Source organism: Episyrphus balteatus, chromosome 3 (genome assembly GCF_945859705.1).
Source record: "Episyrphus balteatus chromosome 3, idEpiBalt1.1, whole genome shotgun sequence".
Lineage (NCBI taxonomy): Eukaryota > Metazoa > Arthropoda > Insecta > Diptera > Syrphidae > Episyrphus > Episyrphus balteatus.
In genome coordinates this window covers 115020661-115041207 of record NC_079136.1, presented here as the reverse complement: position 1 = coordinate 115041207, position 20547 = coordinate 115020661, and the positions used below count along the sequence as shown (strand labels likewise).

The 20547-nt window shown below is 29.9% G+C and overlaps 1 protein-coding gene across 6 annotated transcripts in view; it reads right to left on the bottom strand.

Annotated features, from left to right (window-relative positions):
* Window positions 1-20547, bottom strand: part of LOC129915990 (putative uncharacterized protein DDB_G0282133) — a 103163-nt gene that overhangs the window by 68683 nt on the left and 13933 nt on the right. For 4 of the 6 annotated variants that reach the window (XM_055995741.1, XM_055995742.1, XM_055995746.1 and 1 more), the window contains exon 2: window positions 8181-8333. The exons of the other annotated variants lie outside the window; for them this stretch is intronic. In XM_055995741.1, the coding sequence (XP_055851716.1) occupies window positions 8181-8333 (153 nt within the window). The remainder of the gene's footprint in view (window positions 1-8180; window positions 8334-20547) is intronic. 6 annotated transcript variants of the gene reach the window in all.

The window sequence follows — 20547 nt, the reverse complement described above, 5'->3', positions numbered from 1 at the left end:
TTAGAGCGTTTTGGGCTCCTGCGTATTTAAACTAGGACTGGACTAATTAAAAATACTGCAGTTGTATACCAAAATTTTAATAATTTGACTGCTTTTGTTAACTTTGCAGTCAAAATATTATGTAATTGGTAATTACTGAATTCAGGGTTAAAGTGCTAGTACTTTATGTGCTTAGATAAGTATTTCAAGCCAGTTACAAAAATACTGCATTTTTTTTAAACTCCAGTGAATCCAGATATATTGAAATCCACTATATTTACCCAAAACACAAATTAATTAAGAAAGATATCAAATTTTAAAAAAAATTCTAGGGTAAATTTAATTTTACTGCCTAATAATGTTTTCTGTATTTTTTTCATTAAATTTTCATTCCCATCAGGTTTCAGTGACAGTGAATGAAAAAAAAAACTTGAAAAAAAAAGAAATTTATGACCAACAACGCCTGAACCGGTCACACTCGATATATTCAAATCATCCTGCCCAGGGGTTTTTGAATAAAGTCTGAGAGACTAGGTGGTGGACTTGGTGACTGACTCTGCTGTGCACTCTATGTCATACCAATATACCTGTATTCCAACTATACACACCTAATCCAATACAAAAGTCTGGTCTCTCTCTCAGTTGGATAGCCGACTATCAACATACAACCAGCGACCTGACGTACGAACCAACCAGAGATAGAGAGAGACAGAGACCCTTGAACGTCAACTACTTATTTACAATTTCATGATTCACCGGTTATGATAATCGGCATTATGGGTACCAAATGAATAAATATATCAGAGAGCCCATGTCGTCAGGGTAGTTAGTATAGAAGCAGTAAAAGAGCTACCCAGCAAAAAAACAAGGTTTTCACATTTCCATACATACACAAATTGACTTCAATAAAATTCCCATATAGGCAGAAAAATTACGTTAAATAAGAGGGGGTAGGACTTGAATCAATTTTGATGTGAATTAATAAACGACATGGAAATTTATTAACATATTGTTGAGGGGTGTGTTTTCTGTTTAATGTAGATTGGGATTTCAGGGTTACAACGAGGTATAAATTGCTCCTTTATAAGTTTTTAGGATTTTTTTTTCTTCTGTCAAAAAACAGGTAAGGGAATTTGTATTAGGGATAATTTGTTTCATTTTTTAAATTTTTGGACAGGTTGTCTTAGTTTTGTTTTGATTTTCGGTATTTCTTTCTTCTTTTTGATTGAAGATCCCACTTCGGAGAATAAGTAGTAGATCACTTAAAATTGTGTATCTTCGCTTCTAGGAAGATAAATCTTTAACTTTTGCAGAAACAGACAGCCAGAGGGCCAAAATATTGGGGATTTCTTTTTTCTTAAAAAAAAAACTTCTAAACAAAATATAAAAACCCCTTATTATTAAAATAAAATACTTAAATCAACAACACTTCCTGTATCGATGATGACAAAGAGAAAATTTAAAAAGAAATAAAAACACAATGCAGAGGAAAAGCCCATCAACTAACCACACCCATCAATGACAATAGCCACTTGCACAACAATGCACATTCATACGCATTCTTTAGCACATTTTAGCTAGCTTACATTGTCAAGCATAAGTGATCCCCTTGACGCAGCGGTTGACTTTACGATTAAGCGCCTCATAAGTAAAACTTTAAATATGAATAACTTACGCATTTTAAAATAGTCTGAGAAAGAAGGTTGGACATTGAATAGTTTTCATATTTTTGTGGTGCACAAACACAAAATTTGCACGATTTTGATAAAGCTTGATTGTAAACAGTATGGCTCCGCAATAGAAAAAAACCTACTACGGCAAAGCCAAAAGTTGGATTATGTGTTCGTCTATTCCATCATAGCTTCTAAAGTACTTATCATAATTTGACAATTGTGGTATTGTCAAAAGCGTCTTACTTGGTCGCAAATTATAGGTATATTAAGTTGAATATGATGCCATCTAGTGGCTAAAAAACAAGTATAAAAAGAAAACTTCGACTACGCTTTGAAATTAAACTTATTTTTAATTTGATTTAATTTATTTCAGATTTTTGTTTACATTCATGACTTTTTTCTCAAGAAAGTGTCATATTTCATTCAAATTTACGTTTTATGACCAGCAAAAATAAAGGACGCTTGCAATGATACATCATTAGTTAAATTATAATACGTTGTTTAGAAATTATTTGAGAACAGATGAAATAAACGAAAAAGAAGGTTCTATAAACGCTTATTCTGCCCGCCATTTTGGAACCACCGTTTTGAATAAAAAAATTTTGAAGCTTTTTTGTATTTCTTATACTAATATGCTTCAGTGTACTAAATTTCATGACCTTACGTCAAAAAATGGCCGTGAAAATGACTTTTGACGCAAAAAAACACCAAAAGTACCACTGTGCGGCGAAGAGAACGAAAGATTTTTCATTGTCAACCTCATTTTTACTTCTTATTTAGGAAAAATAATATATATTTTACCAATTAATTTATAAGAATTCGAGCCGATTTTTCAATCTTCTAATAAACAGTTAGTTAACTGTTAATAAACAGTCAGTTAACTGTTTTCAATCAAGAATAATTTATTCTACAGAATAACAAAAAAAAAAAAATTGTCAAATTCAAAAATATTCAAAATTAAACGTCATTTTTATTCATAAATTGTTTTTGTTTTCTTGTGTTCCCCTGTATTTTTTATCAAAATTCTTTCAAAACAGCTTTGACAATTGACACAGTATTTTTGTTGAGATTATTCCTTAGAATAGTTTTTATTCGTCTCTGAAAGAAGCAGATAGTTTTATTCCTCTATTAAATGATTTATTAAAGGAATAAGCAATATAATGACTGTTGAATAATTGATTTTTGCTCTATCTGGGGAATAAGTACTAACTGACTGTATAACTGACTATTGAAAAATCGGACCTTAACAGGATTTTCCAAATTTTTTCGACAAACTTCGAAACGCATGCGCGACTGGAAGTCCATAAACAATTCGGACCAATTTTGTTCTACTTAATATTTAGCTCATAGAAAAGTTACCTAAAACTATTATATTTAAAAAATAAGATGTTAGGGTGGTCAAATTTCTTTTGTAAAAATATCATTTTTAAATTTTTTTTTCAGAGCCGATGCGCTCTTAGTCTTCACCATTCGTCTTGAAATTTGAAAAAATAGTTTTTCGGCCTATTCTTATGAACATATTATAAATTTGTACGTAGTTATTTTTGTTGGAATGTTATTACGATAGCTACCAATAAACCCAAGTCTGCAACCTCGAAAGCTCTGTACGTTGTATTGCTCGGATTATCGCAAAATTGTCAGACTTTTTTTTCAGTTTAGTGCTTATAACTTGTTAAAGGTGCATTTTATCACGAAATTCAGGCATGTGAAAGGTGATTTTTTTAAGAAGATTTATTTAATTCACTACTTTGGAGACACATTTTGCAATGAAAGTATTCAACTAATTAAGAAGTTATTTCGTTTGTATGGAGTAAGAGGGAAAAAGATTTTCACTGGGTATCTTTTCCAAAGCATTTTGCTTATTCAGAAGTGAGAATAACTTGAAGTCAGAGGCGTACGTTGAGTTGCCGGAGCCCTTGGGCAAGTCTACATTTTTGGGGGCCTTTGATATAGGAAATAAGAACACATTGTTTTTGGGCCCCTGATGTATCATTTTTTGGTCGCTAAGATTATTCAAGTAATATATTTTGGGGCCCTACGATAAAATACATACATAATTTTTTTTTTTTAAACAGCAATTTATTTTTTTGGGGCCCCTGAGGTAATATTTTTTTTTTAGATGAAATATTATACCATTTTACTATGCATTACACTTCCCCCCTTGTCCCAATTGTGTGTACGCCCCTGCTTGAAGTTCATTAAGATAATTACTTTATCTATGAATTCAAAATTGTTCCTTGAAAAAGTTCACAATCCGAGTAACTCTTTTAATATTGGCAACCCTATAAAACTCGAAGTAGAATTTTAATTATCGTAAGTCTCTCTTGGGAATTTTCGATAGGTATAAAGTGCACTTCTTTTATTCCACCATTGCAAATTGCAATATTAAAAAGATACAAAGATACAAAAATCTATCTCTAAAATATCACGTGTGCGTGTTGTATATATCTAGTAGACTCTGTAGAACATGAATATAGTTTTCCTGCAGCAGCAGCGCAACGAGAGGCGGTATCTTACTCTCATATCTCTTGTTGCTAATCTAACTAACATCGAACTAATTTCCCTAATGCCTATTATGGGTGCACCCTCCGGATACGGTTTGTTCATTATAAATGTGTAAAGACTTAACGTCGTACTCTAACCTAGTCTTTGTCGTTGGAGTCGTTTTCGTCGTAGAGTCATCGTCGTCCATAGGAATATAGATTTGCCTCCGTGCCGGAATATCTGCAACTTTACCCATAACGTTGAGAAAGTTTTTTTTTTTTTTCCTGAGTTTGAGTATTTTTTTTTTTTTTGTTATATTTCCTCATGCTTGGGATATTTTTATACGTCAGGTAACATACAGTTATGGTATAGTTGATAGTACCTACTTTTTTTTTTTTTTCTTGCAACAAAGAATTCAACTTTAACTCACTTAAATCGCCAACGAAGCGATTACATTTGTGTGCTTGGAATTTTTTTTTTTTTTAAGATCTCTCTTCAATAATTAACTTAAAATAAAAAAATAAAAAAAAAATAAATTATAAACTTAATTAGTGCGACTTGTCGTACAAAGGTGTGTTGTTTAAATTGTTGGTAGGCTTTTTCCCATGCTCCAAACTTGTTGGGTGGTTTGCAAAAAAAAAAAAAAAAAATTGGCTGAAACTTTAATGAAATTAGCTGAAGGGAAATGTAGAAAAAAAAAATTATTCACTTTGATGTGATCTAAGAGAATTTCCTTTCCACATTTTTTTCTTTTTTTTTTTTTCATTTTTAGCAGTGGAATATTAATTAAGTGTGTGACTCTGTGTTGCACAAACTTGCATTTAAAAGTTGACAGAGAGCTTACCTACTTTAATAATATTCAAGTTGTTTTTCTTAACGAGAATTTCATCAAAATTAGTTCAGCCAGAAAGTGTTAATTCCATTCCACGAATTTTTTTATTTAATTATTTATTTTTAATTTATTTAATTTTTAAATTAAGTTTTAGAATCATCTTAGTTGGTCAATATTTTTTCCGATAGTGTAACGTGCCCCTTAGTTTTTATGTATGGAAATAGGCACAACAATTCTATGGACATAGTTTATTGCAAGTTAAAAAAAAAAAGCGAGAGTGGAATTTCATTTTTATTTATTTATTTTTTCTTCTCGTCAGTTTTTTGTTGTTGGCAAAACTAATTAGCGGAATTATTCATAAAAAATGAATGACGATTGTTTGAAGTTTTTATTTTGTTCCTCCCTGTTGCGTAGGTAAAGCAACCTTCTTTTAGGTTAATGAACTTTAAAGTCAGGAAAATGTAGGTAGCTATATTTTTTCCAAGACAAAAGACAATTATTGTTATTGTCAACCATAATAATCAAATAATGAGAAAAAATTTTTATAGCCAGTAGAACTAAAACCAGAGACAAAGGTAAGTTTATTATAATATTGAGCTACCAAGGCATGCATTGTGCAAGAGCCAGGTATGGAAAGATATGAAAATTATGGATTTGTAGAATTTTTAAACAAAAACTGTTGAGGAAGTCGTGGAGTCATGCAATCTAGTATGAACAACATGTGAATCATTCACATTAAAATAAAGCAATAAAATACAGTTTTTTTTTTCATTGAGAAGGATTTAAGTTCATTTTAAGTAGATAAAACATTCAAGTAAGGAATTTTCAAGCAAGATGTTCAAGATGTTCGTTTTTTAAGGTAATCTCGAAAACCTGGAAAGGGCAAAATAGAATTCGAATTCGTTATCAGCGACCCGAAAAACATATAATTAACATAGTCGCACTCCCAGATCAAGAAAACAATTTTTTGAAAATGATGTGACGTTATTTGAGGTTATCTTGAAAACCTGACGTGATGGGGGAAAAATGGACTTTGGATTCGGTTTCAGCGACCCTAAAAACCTATGATTCCATTAAAAAATAACGCAAAACACAATATAGAGAGTTACTATCCCTTAAAAAAGGTTTGATATAGTCATAGGAAAAAAACCCGTTATCTTAAAAATTTTCCATTTTTCGATTTTCTGCCCGTATCGACGTTTGATCAAAGGCTTCAAGAGAACAACATACTAAAATTTCAGACAATTTTACCAAGGGCCACTTCCCCATACAAAATGTGCGGGGTCTTTTACTCAAGATTTCGGAACCCTCGTTAATTTTCTTGTGAAAAAATTTTCTTTAAAAAAAATTGTAAATTTTTTTCCAATTTCTTAGAGAAAACAAAAAAAAAAATGAATCGGAAAAATTTCAAAATTTTTTTTCGTTATCTATTCATAAGGATTGAGCGGGGCTCGTACCAGATAGTTTCACCTTTTTTTAAATTTAAGTACGACCATTTTAAGGGAAATAAATTCACTTTAAAACCATACACAAATTTGGAATAACTTTTGTATACCCTTTTTTTTCCACCAGTGTATTATGAATGATATAATTTCGTAAACAACTTGTTTAAAAATGTTCAGAAATCATAGCGAACTTTTGTTAAGATTTTTGCAAAGCCGCTTTGAGATTTCTAGAAGAAAATTAAAGAACATAGAAGAAAAAATTTTAATTCTGGGTTGTTTCCCTTTCTTAATCTTTCATAAGCCTCGGTAACGCTTCCATAAACAGCTTTTTAGCTTTCTTTTGTCTGTTGTGAATTGTGAGATAAAGAATCAGATATCAGATCAATAAAAAACAAACTGTGATCTGAGAAAGTAAAATTGAGATCAATATTTTTGAATGAAGAAGAGGGATGCAGTTTGAAAAAAAGAACATAAAAATTTTATTTGAACACCAGTTCCAAACAAACATTTCATTTTCTTCAAAGTATTAAAAAATCAGCATTTTAGCTTCGATAATGGTTCGGTAAAACTTTCCCAGCATGGGAAAAGCAGATAGTTATACAATTCACACTCAGAATATTTAAATAGGGTCTAGAAGTAGCTTTTAAGATTGTAATCTTACGAAATTTAGTACCAATTGAAGAAAAACAAAAAAGTTTTAAGGTTTTTTTTATAGTATTCTATAAGCTTTACGTCTGTGTATTGTTTAAAATGTTCAGAGAATATTGTTATCTCTACCCTCGTTATTTGCTTAAACTTCTTGAAATTCCTCTTTACGATTTTAAACTAATTTTAAATGATTCTATAACTTCCATGAAGAATTTGCTTCTGAGCTTAAGGAAGCTGTACTGTAACCAGCCATATTTCAGTTATTCTATTAATACCCATGTTAATAAAATTTATTGATGATATAAACATTCTACAAAAATAATTTTAAATACTCTATTGAAACGATATTAACTCTGGGTAAAACTGGTAAACGTGGTAAAGTGGTAAATGTGTATGTTTACCACATTCAAATAATTTTACAAAGTTTACCCGCGGTTTACATGGTTTCATGAATACCCCTGTTATTTCAATTGATTTTTGTTTATAGTATAAGCATATTAATTTAGAAGTTAATTTCATCGTAAAATTTAACACAAAATATTTTGTGGTGATTTTTTTTTAAATTTTTATATTTATAATTAAAATGTAAAATTGTGCATTAGGTATAATGTAATTTAAAGAAAAATATTTCTGTACTTACTTGGTTCAATCTTTTTTTTCAAGTTTTTTGAATAAAATGTGCATATGAAAAAATAAAATACTTCCCATTCTCCAAATGAATTAAAAAAAATAATAAACAGCAACTAAACTAAACAATTCACCTTGCAATGATATATTTATAAGGAGTTAAACCTTAATCGAAATGTATTTTTGTTTTTTTTTTTTATCTAAATAAATTACTAGGTAAAATTGTATCTCTACCATAACCACAATAAGCTACTAAGAAAAATGGTAATAAATAATGACCACATGACCACATTATTTAAAAGACGACTTAGAAAAAAATAGAATTTTATTAAATCATTCCAAAATTAAATTAAATCTACCACAAAATTTTAAACTAAAATTTAAAAAATTACCAATTCCATACCAATTAAAAAAAAAAATTAAACTAAAAGTAATTTTTAGAGGAAAAATTTTGAATCTATTTTTTTTTTTATAGAGGAGTATAATGCCTACCATAATTTCAGGTTGAAAACAAACTTTCGAGAGGCTATCCTTGCAATTGGTTAAATTTCCCTGCTCTGGTTTGGTCAATGTACTCGTATTGACTTTACCATGACTGGAGAAACGCTTCATATGTGTCCAAACTTGATGCCATGGTACTTCTTTCTATAAATAAGAGATACAGGGATGGGAAGAAAGAAAATATAAAACAAATCATAAAAATAAAGGATTTTTTTGATTCTATAAAAGCCAATTAGAAATTAAAAAATTACATATTTTTATTTTTTGTAAAAATTTTGCTAAAATAATTAGTTTTTTTTTTTTTTTTAATTTATTTATCAATTATTAAGTACTCTTGACAACAAGTAGTTGGGGAGATTCTTATCACATTTCTTCAAAATTCCATAATGGAAAGATATAGAGACCTATAAAATGATTGATGATTGTTGACAATAAAAAATAATAATTTATTTTTTTTTATCTCATGGGAGATATGACAAATTAAATATACAAAAGGGTTACATAAGTCATTTCAATTGGGAACTATTTAATCAAGCAATTAAAATTGACAAAAAAAGTAATAAGTCACGGAGGTCTGGTCTAACGACGACAAGGAGCCCTAAATTAACAAACAAAAAAACGAAGAACAACCGGAAATGTTTTTTTTTTCAATCCCACAACGTAATCACTATAATCAGACAGAAAAATTCTATTAATCTTCTTGGTGCAAAAGGTTAACTATAACGTTGGCGTATTTAAGGTACTTGAATGTTCATATAAGGGTCATTTTTCATTTTCTGTGTGTAATCACTGCAGGGCTAACTGTAATTTTTTTTAAACCAAAAGATACTTGAACATACTAAAAGATATATAAAACGCCTACTTAAGATACAAATTTACTGACTTTTCTTATAAAAAAAAAAGATAAAATATCTCACAAAGAAGAGAAAGAAAGGTATATTTCTTCCTAAACATTTTTATTTATTTTTTTTTTCAGTTTGTTTTCTTTTTTATTATAAAACTTCCTCCACCCACCTGTGTTGTGTATGCATATACCATATGGAATGGGTACTAAATTTTTATATATTTTTTTTTTCTTACATACATTTTAACCCAGAAATGTTCTGAAGAAGAAGCACCTCTCTATCTGACGTCAGCAAAAGAATACCTATGGTACCCGCGATGCGATGATGGTTGAATTTTTAAGATAATTCCATCGTCAGTCGCGTTCTTATAAGGTATAATGTCAGTAAATCTTTTTATTTTTTGTTGGTTTTTTCTTTCTTTACTCTTAGGTTCTTCTTCAAAAAGTAAATCCTTATTCCAGATTCAAATGCTCTCCTTCTTGATTCTACACCACACATCGTATAAGAGAATGTCGTTTACTTTGTAAATTTGACACTTTGGTACACGCGATTGGGGTCACACATTTCTCCATCATAATCGGATCATATCATATCAAGCATTTTTCTAACATTTTTAAGACACACAAGAAGACATTAAGGCTATCAAAACTCGAGTCTTGTGCAAGAAGATTTATTAAAAGCATTTTTGAGGTTTTACAAAAAATCAAATGGCAGCTTGATGGTAATTTTGGTAATAAATTCTGAATAACTCTTGTACCGATAGATTACATCCCAAAGTTCTAAGATTATTACAAAGCAATTGGAGACAAGGATATTATGATAGAGCTTCTTTCATACAATATTGAATCTATACCTAGTAGTGATACTTTTAGGAATACTCGCCGGTTACCCTTGGGGAAAGTATCACGGATTTCCCTGGATGGCTCCTACTAATATCACAGAATACCCAATAAGTATCAAGGTTTATCCCGGGTGTCACAAGATGCCCCTTTTAGTATTACAGTTTGCCCTAGTAAGTTCAACGGGTTACTCCAGACAGTATCACATGATGCTCTACTAAGTATCACAAGATACCCTGTGATATGTGCCCCGGTAAATATCACAGATTACGTTTGTAAGTTCTACAGGATGAATTTAAGGTACAAGAGGTTCGCCCTGTAATTTTCACATTTTCCTCCCATATTTATCACGGGAGGCTCTGTAACGATCACAGGTTGCCTTTGTAAGTTCTACAAAATCAATTTAATGTACAAAAGTTTCCTCCTGTTTTAACATTTTGCTCCCATATTCATCATGGGAGGCTCCGTAAGGATCACAGGTTACCTTGTTTAGTTATACGTCTCGCTCCAATAAGTATCACAGTTTTATCCGGTAAATACCGCAGGTAGCCCGAGTAAGTATCACGGGCTGAAAAGATGTATCACGGGATCCCATACAAAGTATCACAAGCTACCACGGTAAATATCACAGGTTGCCGCGTTAAATATCACCGTATGAATCGGTAAATATCACAGGTTTTCCTGGTAAGTACCGCAGTTTGTCGCGGAGGGTATCAGAAGATGTGTTACTAAGTATCACAGGTTACAGTAGTAAGTTATCACAGGTTGCCATGGAATCAAGTAAGTGATCCTTGTGAGCATCAAAGATATCCCTACATAAATATCACAGATTATTTTGTTAAGTACACTGAGGGAAAAGCCACCATAAAACAAAGTGAAATCAATGAAAACCACATTGATTTAACTATTATTCGGAATGATTTTTGCGTTGAAGATGGACATTTTAAAATCAACGTGGAAAATAGGTTAATTTTTGATGGTTTCGTATCTTAAAGTCACATAAATCAAAGTAGTTCAACTTTGAAACAACGACGTTTCAACTTCAATCTATTTTTCCCTCAGTGTATGACAGTTTGGTGTGGTAAGTATCGTATGTTGCCCTGATAAGTATCGAACTCTAGGCAATATAACAGAGCTTTGCTGGTAATTATCACAGATTTACCTGGAAGGTATTATACGTTGCCATTTTAATTACATAGGATTGACCCAGTAAGTAAGCGTCACGGGTTCCGCCACTAAGTATCACACGTTACCCTGGCAGATGTCATGGTTTTTTTCCGGTTGGAGAGAAAAAAGGGCTCGAATGAATTTCTTAATATTGTTTTCTGATATCAAAATATCTTCCCGTTCATCAAAAAAGTATTCTCTTAGAGCCACGTCTCCGGTACGAACTACGCTGGATTATGTTGGTGATTGATAACGATTCTTTCATTTCTTTATTGTGATATCTTTTGTAAAACGGTAGGTTTCTAAACTCTTGTGATATTAAATAATGCCTTAGTCAATAATTTGATTTTCCACCTTAAAATATCTAATCTTGAATTAAAATCAAATGAGCTTTCTTCGAGAACAGGATTCATTTAATTTTCAATTTTAATTAACACTTACCGACAAATTGAGCACCATAAAAACTTTGGTTAGCGAAATTCTCAAATTTCACCAACTAAATGACACATCAATTGATGTTTGCGTAAATTTCATTAACAAAAGTTGTGTTTTCCCCAAACTTAAATTTAATGACTTCATTAAAAACATTTCACAAAAATATCTAGCTACGAATAGAAATTTTAAAACTTAAAAAAAACTATCCAATTTGTAAAAGGTTATGCGACCTCTCTCTAAACTTCATTCGCTATTTTCACATGAAGACATGATACACGCTCACAGCATCTAACTGATGATCCCATTCAGTTGATAGAAGAAAAAAAAAATAATATTGAGTCCTCAATCAAGTCACGCAGAGTGTGTACGTACAACATACGGGTATGACCTATCCACCTACCATGTGTGTGTGGATGCTGTGCGCAAAAACGCATCAAATCGTTAATGCCAACCTATTTAAAGGCTGACATATATCTTCAGTGTAATAATATAACAAGACTGAAATAAAAAAAAAAAACATATTTTTTTTTTGCTTTCTTTAAGTATAGATACTTTTATAGCAGTAAAAGATGTGAAAAGTATCTTAAAGTAATAAAAACGACTTTGAATTTCTTTTTTTATAGATATCTAGATTTATTTCTTGCGCGGATTTTTCTTTGAAATAAAAAAATAAAAAGTTGATACAGAAGCAAAGAAAACAAAAAACAACAAAATCTCCAATTACCGGATTTGAAAATTGTATGTGCACTCAAGATCGCGGAATGGTAGCCATCATCACCGTCATCATCAACGTAGAAATCAGGACCACCAACATAAGGTCATCATTATGATGGTGGTGTAGGAAGAAATTTGATTATGATTTGAATGCCAAGACTCTTTTGTGAAGTAGCCAGCTAGCTATTGTAGTAACTTTTCTATTGTTTCAAGTCCGCCACTTTGTAATCAGAAAGCCTTCTGTAAAGATATATATCTAACTATAAAAATTCATAACGGGGAATTGCAATTCTTTTTCACTTTATAAAGTCTATACGGTAGGAAAGATTGAAGGTATTCAGTAGTAAGTCAGTTTGTAGTAGTACGTGTATCTATTACACAAGTTTCTATTTATCTACGACCAGGCTTTGGTTTTAGGTTTCTCTTGTTTATCATTTTTTTTTTAAATAAAGAAAAATTTTTGATTAAAATTTGCATCTATATTTGGAAAATTCACGGTCAAAATAACAATTTCAAACACAAAAAAAAAAGCCAAGAGGTAAATTTTAGATTGTATAAGGTAGGTAGTCATTCAAGATCAAGCAAGTAGAAATATCGTATTTGGTGCATTAGTCTGGAGAATCCAGACGAAAATTTGCGTTTTCATTTTGAGACTTTTTTTTGTTAGGGTCATGACATTTCTATCACCAGGATGTTAATAGTACTGTTTTAAAAATATTCTGATGGGACGAGATATTAAAATAAGCACAAAAACCTATAAACAATAAAAATAATGACTTTTTAGATGAAGTTTAAAGTCTTTAAAATTTGACTTGAAAGTAAAAACAGTTACCTCATAAAAAACTGAAATAAATTATTATCAAAATTCTCATAGAAAAAAAAGAACAAAAAAAGAAAAAATTAAAAACATATTTGGAAACAAAAAAGAGCCGTTTTTTGTTGAAGAATTGTTTATAAAAATAAAAAAAAATTTTAAAGTTGTCAATACATATTGTAATAAAAATTGTCCAATATTTAAATCCAAAATTAAAAAAAATCGATCTCCTGTTTTGGAAAATATTATTTTTCAAAAAAAAAAAAAATCAATTCAAAATTGTACTTTTGAATTACATATACATTTATATCTATAAATACTAACTTTCTGTCAATACACGGTTGCGATTTTTAAATTTTAAAATTAACGAATTTTCAAAAATATATTCGCAAAACAGTGTCATTATAATGGGGCCAATATTTTTTTTATATTTATTGAATGGGGCCAATATATTTTTTGGGAATGCAAATTCAATATTCGAATTTTTCAAAAAATTCTACGTCAATTTCATATGCATATTCTCTATAAAATATTGAAACCGAAAAAAGTTACAACGAAATGAAAAAGTAAAAACCAAATTCGTACCCGTGTGCTTTTCACGTTACAAAAAAAGGCGAGTGCCTACTTCAGAGGGTAAAAACTTTTGTACACCTAAAAAATAAATTTCGTTGACATTGAATAAGTTGTTTTTTTGAAGAAATTAAAAAAAAAAAAAAAAATTGTACTGAAAAATTAAAAATCCTTTAAAATCCAAAAAATAACAAATTCATTTCGCGTAACGTCCACGTCCCATACAAATTTGCACATTCTCCTTTACACTGAAAAATTCAAAGTTGAAAAAATAGTAATTTTTTTGAATTTTGAAATTTTCAGTACATACGAGTACACTGTGGTGTATGTGTAACTTTTGTTGGGAATTTTCAGTACAATTTTTTTTTGTTTAAATATCTCCTAAACGCAGCGTGGAAAAACGGTAATATTTGGTATGTATATAGAAATCGAAGTGAAAAACAATTACAATTTGTACTAAACGTCTATCATAAAATTTGAGACTTTTAGACGACATTTCATATTTTTCAGACTTCCTATACAAAAAAAAAATTTGCTTTAAAATTTTGAATTTTAAAGCTAAATATAAACCACATGACTCAATCAATAATAAAACAAAAAAAAAAAAATACCTACAAACACCTTCAAGTCTAAAATGTCAAATTCCCACAAATCACCTAATTAACCAGCTTCGACAAAAAAAAAATAAAAAGCAATAGGTACCTTGCTTCCCAAAATATTATTATCATTTTGTTGTTATCGCGTCTGTTTCAAATTAAAATTCAAATTCTACAACCCGAATTTCCTGTTGATGACACAATTTTTGCATAAAAATAATATTTTCCCAATGTTTTAGTGTCTTTTTGGGCTTCTGTCTTGTATGTCTTCACTATAATGTCACACAACGAACTACGATAACTTCCGGCCATTAAATTCGCATAATTATATCAAAAACACACATTTCTATGGAATTTTGTCTAACAATTATTTTATATTCCACAAACTCTCTCTCTCTATTCGTGTCTTTTTCATATTTGTATTTCCTCTTTATCGTATCATTTAACAAAAAAAAAAAAAACAAATTTTTTGCAAAACGATGAATTCGTTAAAAAACAAATATTTGACTATGGTCGGAATAGAAAATTATATTAAAAAACCCCAAACTCAATGCCCTAATCGACATCATAGATACACACGTGTTTATCATATCCCAACACTCAAACGTTGAAAAGTAATAAAAATAAAAATAATAATAAAAATAGACCGACAACAAGAAAAAAATAAAAAAAAAAAAAAAATAAACAGAGACTTTCATTCATAAGCTCATGAATTCTTTGACTTTATTGTATATTCTCCATCGTTTACCCTTCGTCTTCGGTCTCGGGTCTTTTCTCTTGAATTTGCATGCAACGATGACAGGCTTACTATGGACTGGAGGAATGATGCCTTAAAAAAGCCAACAACAACAGAAATGTACATCTTCTTCTTCTTCCTTTTTCCAAATGTCCAAATATCTGAGGTATAATAAAATTTAGACGAATAACGAGAACAGCCAAAATTTTTGTCTGAACGAACTCAAACACACACAAAAAAAAGGTTCAAATTCCTAACCGCCCTTTTGGGCTCTATAGAAGAAGAAGTTTTGGGGGGGGGATTCATAAGGGGATTTCTACCCATTCTTATTACAGGAAGGCAAAAATTAAATTCTTCTTCCTTTTGACTCCTGACATTATAGTTGTTTTTTTATGCCAAAAAAAAGGAACAAAATAATAAGGAAACCATTTTTTATTTTATTTTAGTGTTGGGTTTTTTTAAATTTAAGAAACAACACACGAGACAAACGAATCCAAGAAAATCATGTTTGTGCCAAAAATGAAAAAAAAAGAAAGATAAGAGACTAAGAAAAAGTCCTTGAAAAAGGCAAAACTCTTCAGACAGACTCTGACTCCTCTGATTCTGAAGAAGACGAAGACGGTCTAATGTCTAATCGGTATCACTTCTTGGCCTCTTATCTTAAGAGCCAAATCGTGTTTGTGGTGGAGATGGGTTCGTCCCTTCTTCTTATAGCCTGATGTGTTGTAGGCTGAACTCTTGAATTGAAATTCTTTGGACAGGAGGTAATCAATCATTGACTGTGATTAGAAAATGATGGACACGATGATCTTAATGTTGGAGGATGGTTATGCCTTTTTTTTCCTCTCTCTTTTTTTTTTTTTTTGATTTAAGATACTCAAGTTGATATTCTTTTTCTTTTTTATTGATGATGTTGATTTTGTTTGGTAAAAAAAAGAACGAGGGTTGTAACTTTGAATCTATATGTTTTTGCAAAAGGGTCCTTGACAATAAGATGTTTTCTGTTATTTTGAAGGGGAGGCTTATACTTTTGCTGATAGAAGGGTTGATTTTGATTTTGATTTTTTTTCATCATCATTCCCGAAGAATTCCTTGAATTCTTATTCAAATAGATTTGGTTAAAAAAGGGATTAGGCCGATTGCCAATATAGAAATATAAAGTTTGTTTTTTCTTTTATAAGATTTTTTCTTTTTTGGAATTTTTCCTTTGAAATTTATTCTTGTGGCATGAAAAGAAGGGTAGAATTGATTTTTGTTTTCTATCAAAGGGGATTTTGTTTTGTATGCATAATTAAACGTTTTTTGAAAAGTAGATTTTTTTAATAAAAGCAAACTTACAAAAATCGATATTTGTTCGGTGAATATTTTTATGGGTAGGTAATTTGGGAAAATTGTGTGGCCTTTATTTATGTTTAATCACACGCAATTTAAAAAAAATTGGGTACAAGGAATGAGCCAAAATTCCGAAAAGTACAAAAACTTGAAAACCAAGAAATTCAAATCCCCAAAACCGATTTCTAAAGTAAAAATCTGAAATAAATGCATACATACAAAAATTAAAAGTTTTACAGAAATCCCCTAATAAATACGTTGGGCATAAATGCACAATATGTGACGCAATTGACCAGGAACCCAATTACAGAAATCAATTTTAAGTGTTTCATTTAGTATTATTGAAATCATATATCCGAAATCCCCGGATAATTGAGTCGACCAAAAAATGTAAAATTTTTAGATTTTTTTTTCAAATGATATTTGGTAACATATACAATTAGTTAAAACAATTATCCATAGCTACATCCGGAGATTTCTGGTTCCAAAAAATAAGCAAAAAATAACAACAAAGTTTCAGAAATTTTTTAGTTTTATTTAATTTTTTGTGACCTTATTTAATTTATCTTGGGCGAACTATGCCAATGAAATTTCACTTTCTTTAAAAACCATTTGGGACCTTATTTCATTTTTTGAAACATCCTTGAGGAACAATTTTAAAATGTCCGTCCATAAAGATGGTTTACTTGGTTTGGGTTGTTATTTTCTTATCTAAAATAAACTTCATTATGAAAAAAAGGGTCTTATTTCATTTTTCTAAAAAAAAAAGTCTAAGCTTTTTGGGGCCTAATTTCATTCATTTTTTGGGCCTTATTTCATTGAGACATAATTTCATTATGAAAAAATATCCCAATTTGCGGCATTATTTGATATGTATCAACAACAAAAAATAGAAATTTAAAAAAGAGCCCCTTTTAAATAAATTGGGTCATGGTAAATAAATTTGCACCAGAACTTTGTAGGTGAAACTACCAAATGACTAGGTAGTCATTTTTTGCATACCAACATATATATCATCAACTTGTCTGCAAAATAAAAAAAATCTCAACACTCCAGTTCCCGTAATAAACCAACCCTTTCAATTATTGAAAAACTCAATTGAGCTTGATTGATTTTCTGCATTAAAATTTCCCCTAGTGACCCAGTTTTCTTTCGCTCTTATTTAAAAAAAAAAAAAAAAAATCAGCACGATATAAAATAATTAAACCTACCTCCTCCCAACACTTAAATCAATCAATCTTCATTAAAAAAAATAAAAACACTATCTGGTTTGTGCTCTGCACGCCTTTATGCAATGAAAATCCTCCACACTCGTATTGATGCCTATATGATAGTGGTGGCTGTGTTGTTTTTACTCTGCCTCCATTCCATTTAACACAAAACACACAATTAATCGCGCAATTTACGTGCAGGTCGGTCGTTAAAGTTAAGTCTGTCAAATTGCATCTTCCCCCACTTTAATGTCAAATGCTTAGCTTATGCATCAACCATTTATCAACCCACTGCACTTTTTTTTTTTTCAAAAAACCAGAGAGAAAAAAACAACAACAAAATCTAATTCAAACTCAGTGAAGTGCAGCAGTTAACACACAACTCAAATCAGTATGCTAACATACAAAACATAATCCATAATCGAATGTCAAGTGGCATTAATCTAAAACTATAAAATGTGCACCAACGACGACAATAACGCCATCCAGCGAGGGTTTTTTTTTATGTAAATCGAAATTGATATGTAAAACAATAAATATACAAGAACACTGAGAGGGATAAAAAGGCCGTCAATCCGATTACAATCCACACACAGCATACCATTAAAAGCAATTTACCATAATAAAAACAATTCCAATCAGTTCAATCCAATTAAAAGGAAACGAATAACTAACAAAAAAAATTAAAGTGGAAACACTTAAAAAAATATGAACAACAACAAAATATGTAGGGAAAAATTAAAACACAATAAAAGAAAACCACAGAGTTTGAAGTTTTTACTGCGTATCGCATTTTTCTTTAAGCCCCAACACCAACTCTGATTTATAGAAATTCAGAGTTGCCAGTATCAAATTTTATTAAAATAAAAAATAACTGACAAAATTGTATAAGAATTGAGTTCACAAAAATTGGATCCTCTATTTTAAGAGTAATTTCATTATTTTTTTATTTTTATTAAAATTAACTATGTAATTAATTAATTTAATTTTCAAATTTCTGTATGGACTTTGAATTTGACTATCTTTTGACGAAGAGTGAGTTTATGAAAGTATTAACACAATTATTGATTTTACAAGTCAAATAATCATTTTTAACAAAAAAGAGGTTGTCTGTAAAGCCGGTTTACGGACGATGATTTTACGTGATAACGTCGTAAGAAAACAGGTTGTGTACTTTTAAAATGAGCCATTTGAAGGGTTATTTATTTCAAACAATCATAATTTTCTCATTATATGAATTTTTTTTATTTTAAAAGCTCACAAAAAAAATTATACCATTAAAAAGCCAAATATTTCTTCTAAATAATAAAACCATTTTTAAATTTTTACAATGAGCAAAAAGTACTAAAATAATTTATTTATAACAATCATTTTCATCAAAAAAAGCAAAGAAAACATGTAAATTTATCTTCTCACGCTATTAAATCCATTTTTTTTAACAATCTATACAAATTTTTACACCATCTGAAAGCTTATTGTCTTAGCTAAAAATATATATATAGATCAAGTCTATGAGACATCTATAAAAAGAGCAAGAATTTTTTAAACTCGATGAAATTTCATCAAAAAAAGCAAAAAAACATTTATTTTTATGTTCTCATGCTATTAAATAAATTTTTTCCCTAACAACCTATAAAAAAATTTATACCATGTGAAAGCTTATTGTTTCACCTGACGTATCAATCTCATTTCAAAGATGTAATTGTATCAGGATTCTCATAAATGTTTAATCAAATTTCTATCTGCTCTTGGTAAAAAGTTATAACCTGTTGAATTCTAAAATATTTATTTTACCGTTATCTCAAAATTGTGTTTACGAAAATGATTGAAATTTCGCACACATATAGTCGTAGTCATGGTCTATCATTACTCCATATATAATATTCCTCTATCTATTAAAGAAAAAAAGGTAAAAATAAAAAACGATGAAAATCGGTTAAAAACGGCCAAAAACCTGTTTTTTTAAAATTTATTTTTCTCCGTATTCAGTCAAAACTCTTTTAACGATTCCAATTTTTTGCACATGTATGCGCATTTATCAGCCCAACATGTCCCATATAACTTGAACCCTCCAAAAAAAGCTAATAATCAAAAACTACCCAAAAATACCCCTAAAAAAGTAGGTATTTTTCAAAAATTCATATTTCGAAACGCAGAGTGTTGGAAAAAAATCCGTATGAGACGCCTAATTTTTTTTCTTTCATCTTTCACCTGGCACCTTTAGAATTGTCAAAAAAATTTGAGTTGTACTCAATGGAATTTGAGTTGTACAGACTTTCAGCGTTAAAAATTTTAGGTATATATTGAGGATCCAAGTTTTTATTATTTGGGTCAACAGTTTCTGAATTTAAGATAACCCTTTATATCCGGCCGCTGAAACTATTGATATATCAAACAATTTTAAGGGTTTAGCTGTAATTTTGAGTTTTAAACGTTTTTAGGTTTTACAATTAGGTAGTAGATTTTATGTTTCGTTATTTAACAACTCTGACCTTTTAATTTTTTTGTTTTTGGAATTTTGGCTTTTCTTGACCTTGAAATTTCATAGGTCATAAAAATTTTGATTTGTGAAATTTTGAAGTTTTGCAAACTTGACTTCCTGGATAATTGGGTTCTAATTTTTTTTTTTTATTTAAAGTTTATGGATTTTGGGGTCTCTGCAGTTTCTAATTTTGTTCTATCGAATTTTGTTCGGTTCTTTAACCTTTAATGTTCATTAAAACAACATTAATAATTTAAATTTTTTAAGAGTTGTTGATTGGCGATTTTGGGGTTTCATAATTTTTATTAAATTTCTGAACTAATCGGATCCTGAATTTGTTTTTTAAAGTATATTTTTACAAATATTAAAAATTATTAAAAAAAAAATTCAACCCATTTCGTTGCATCTGGTAACCATGACTGGCTCCAGGTTTTTCGTTTGAATATTTTTTCCTACGTTTTTAGCTGCACTTCTTATGCAATTTGTGTGAGAGATGTTGTGCCATATATTTAATTTGGATTGAGGTTGGGAATGTTTGAAACGAAAAAACGCAGCTCAATAAATTTGCATGCGTTTTTTTTTTTTTTTTTTTTTTGTGCGATTAACATTTTTACATG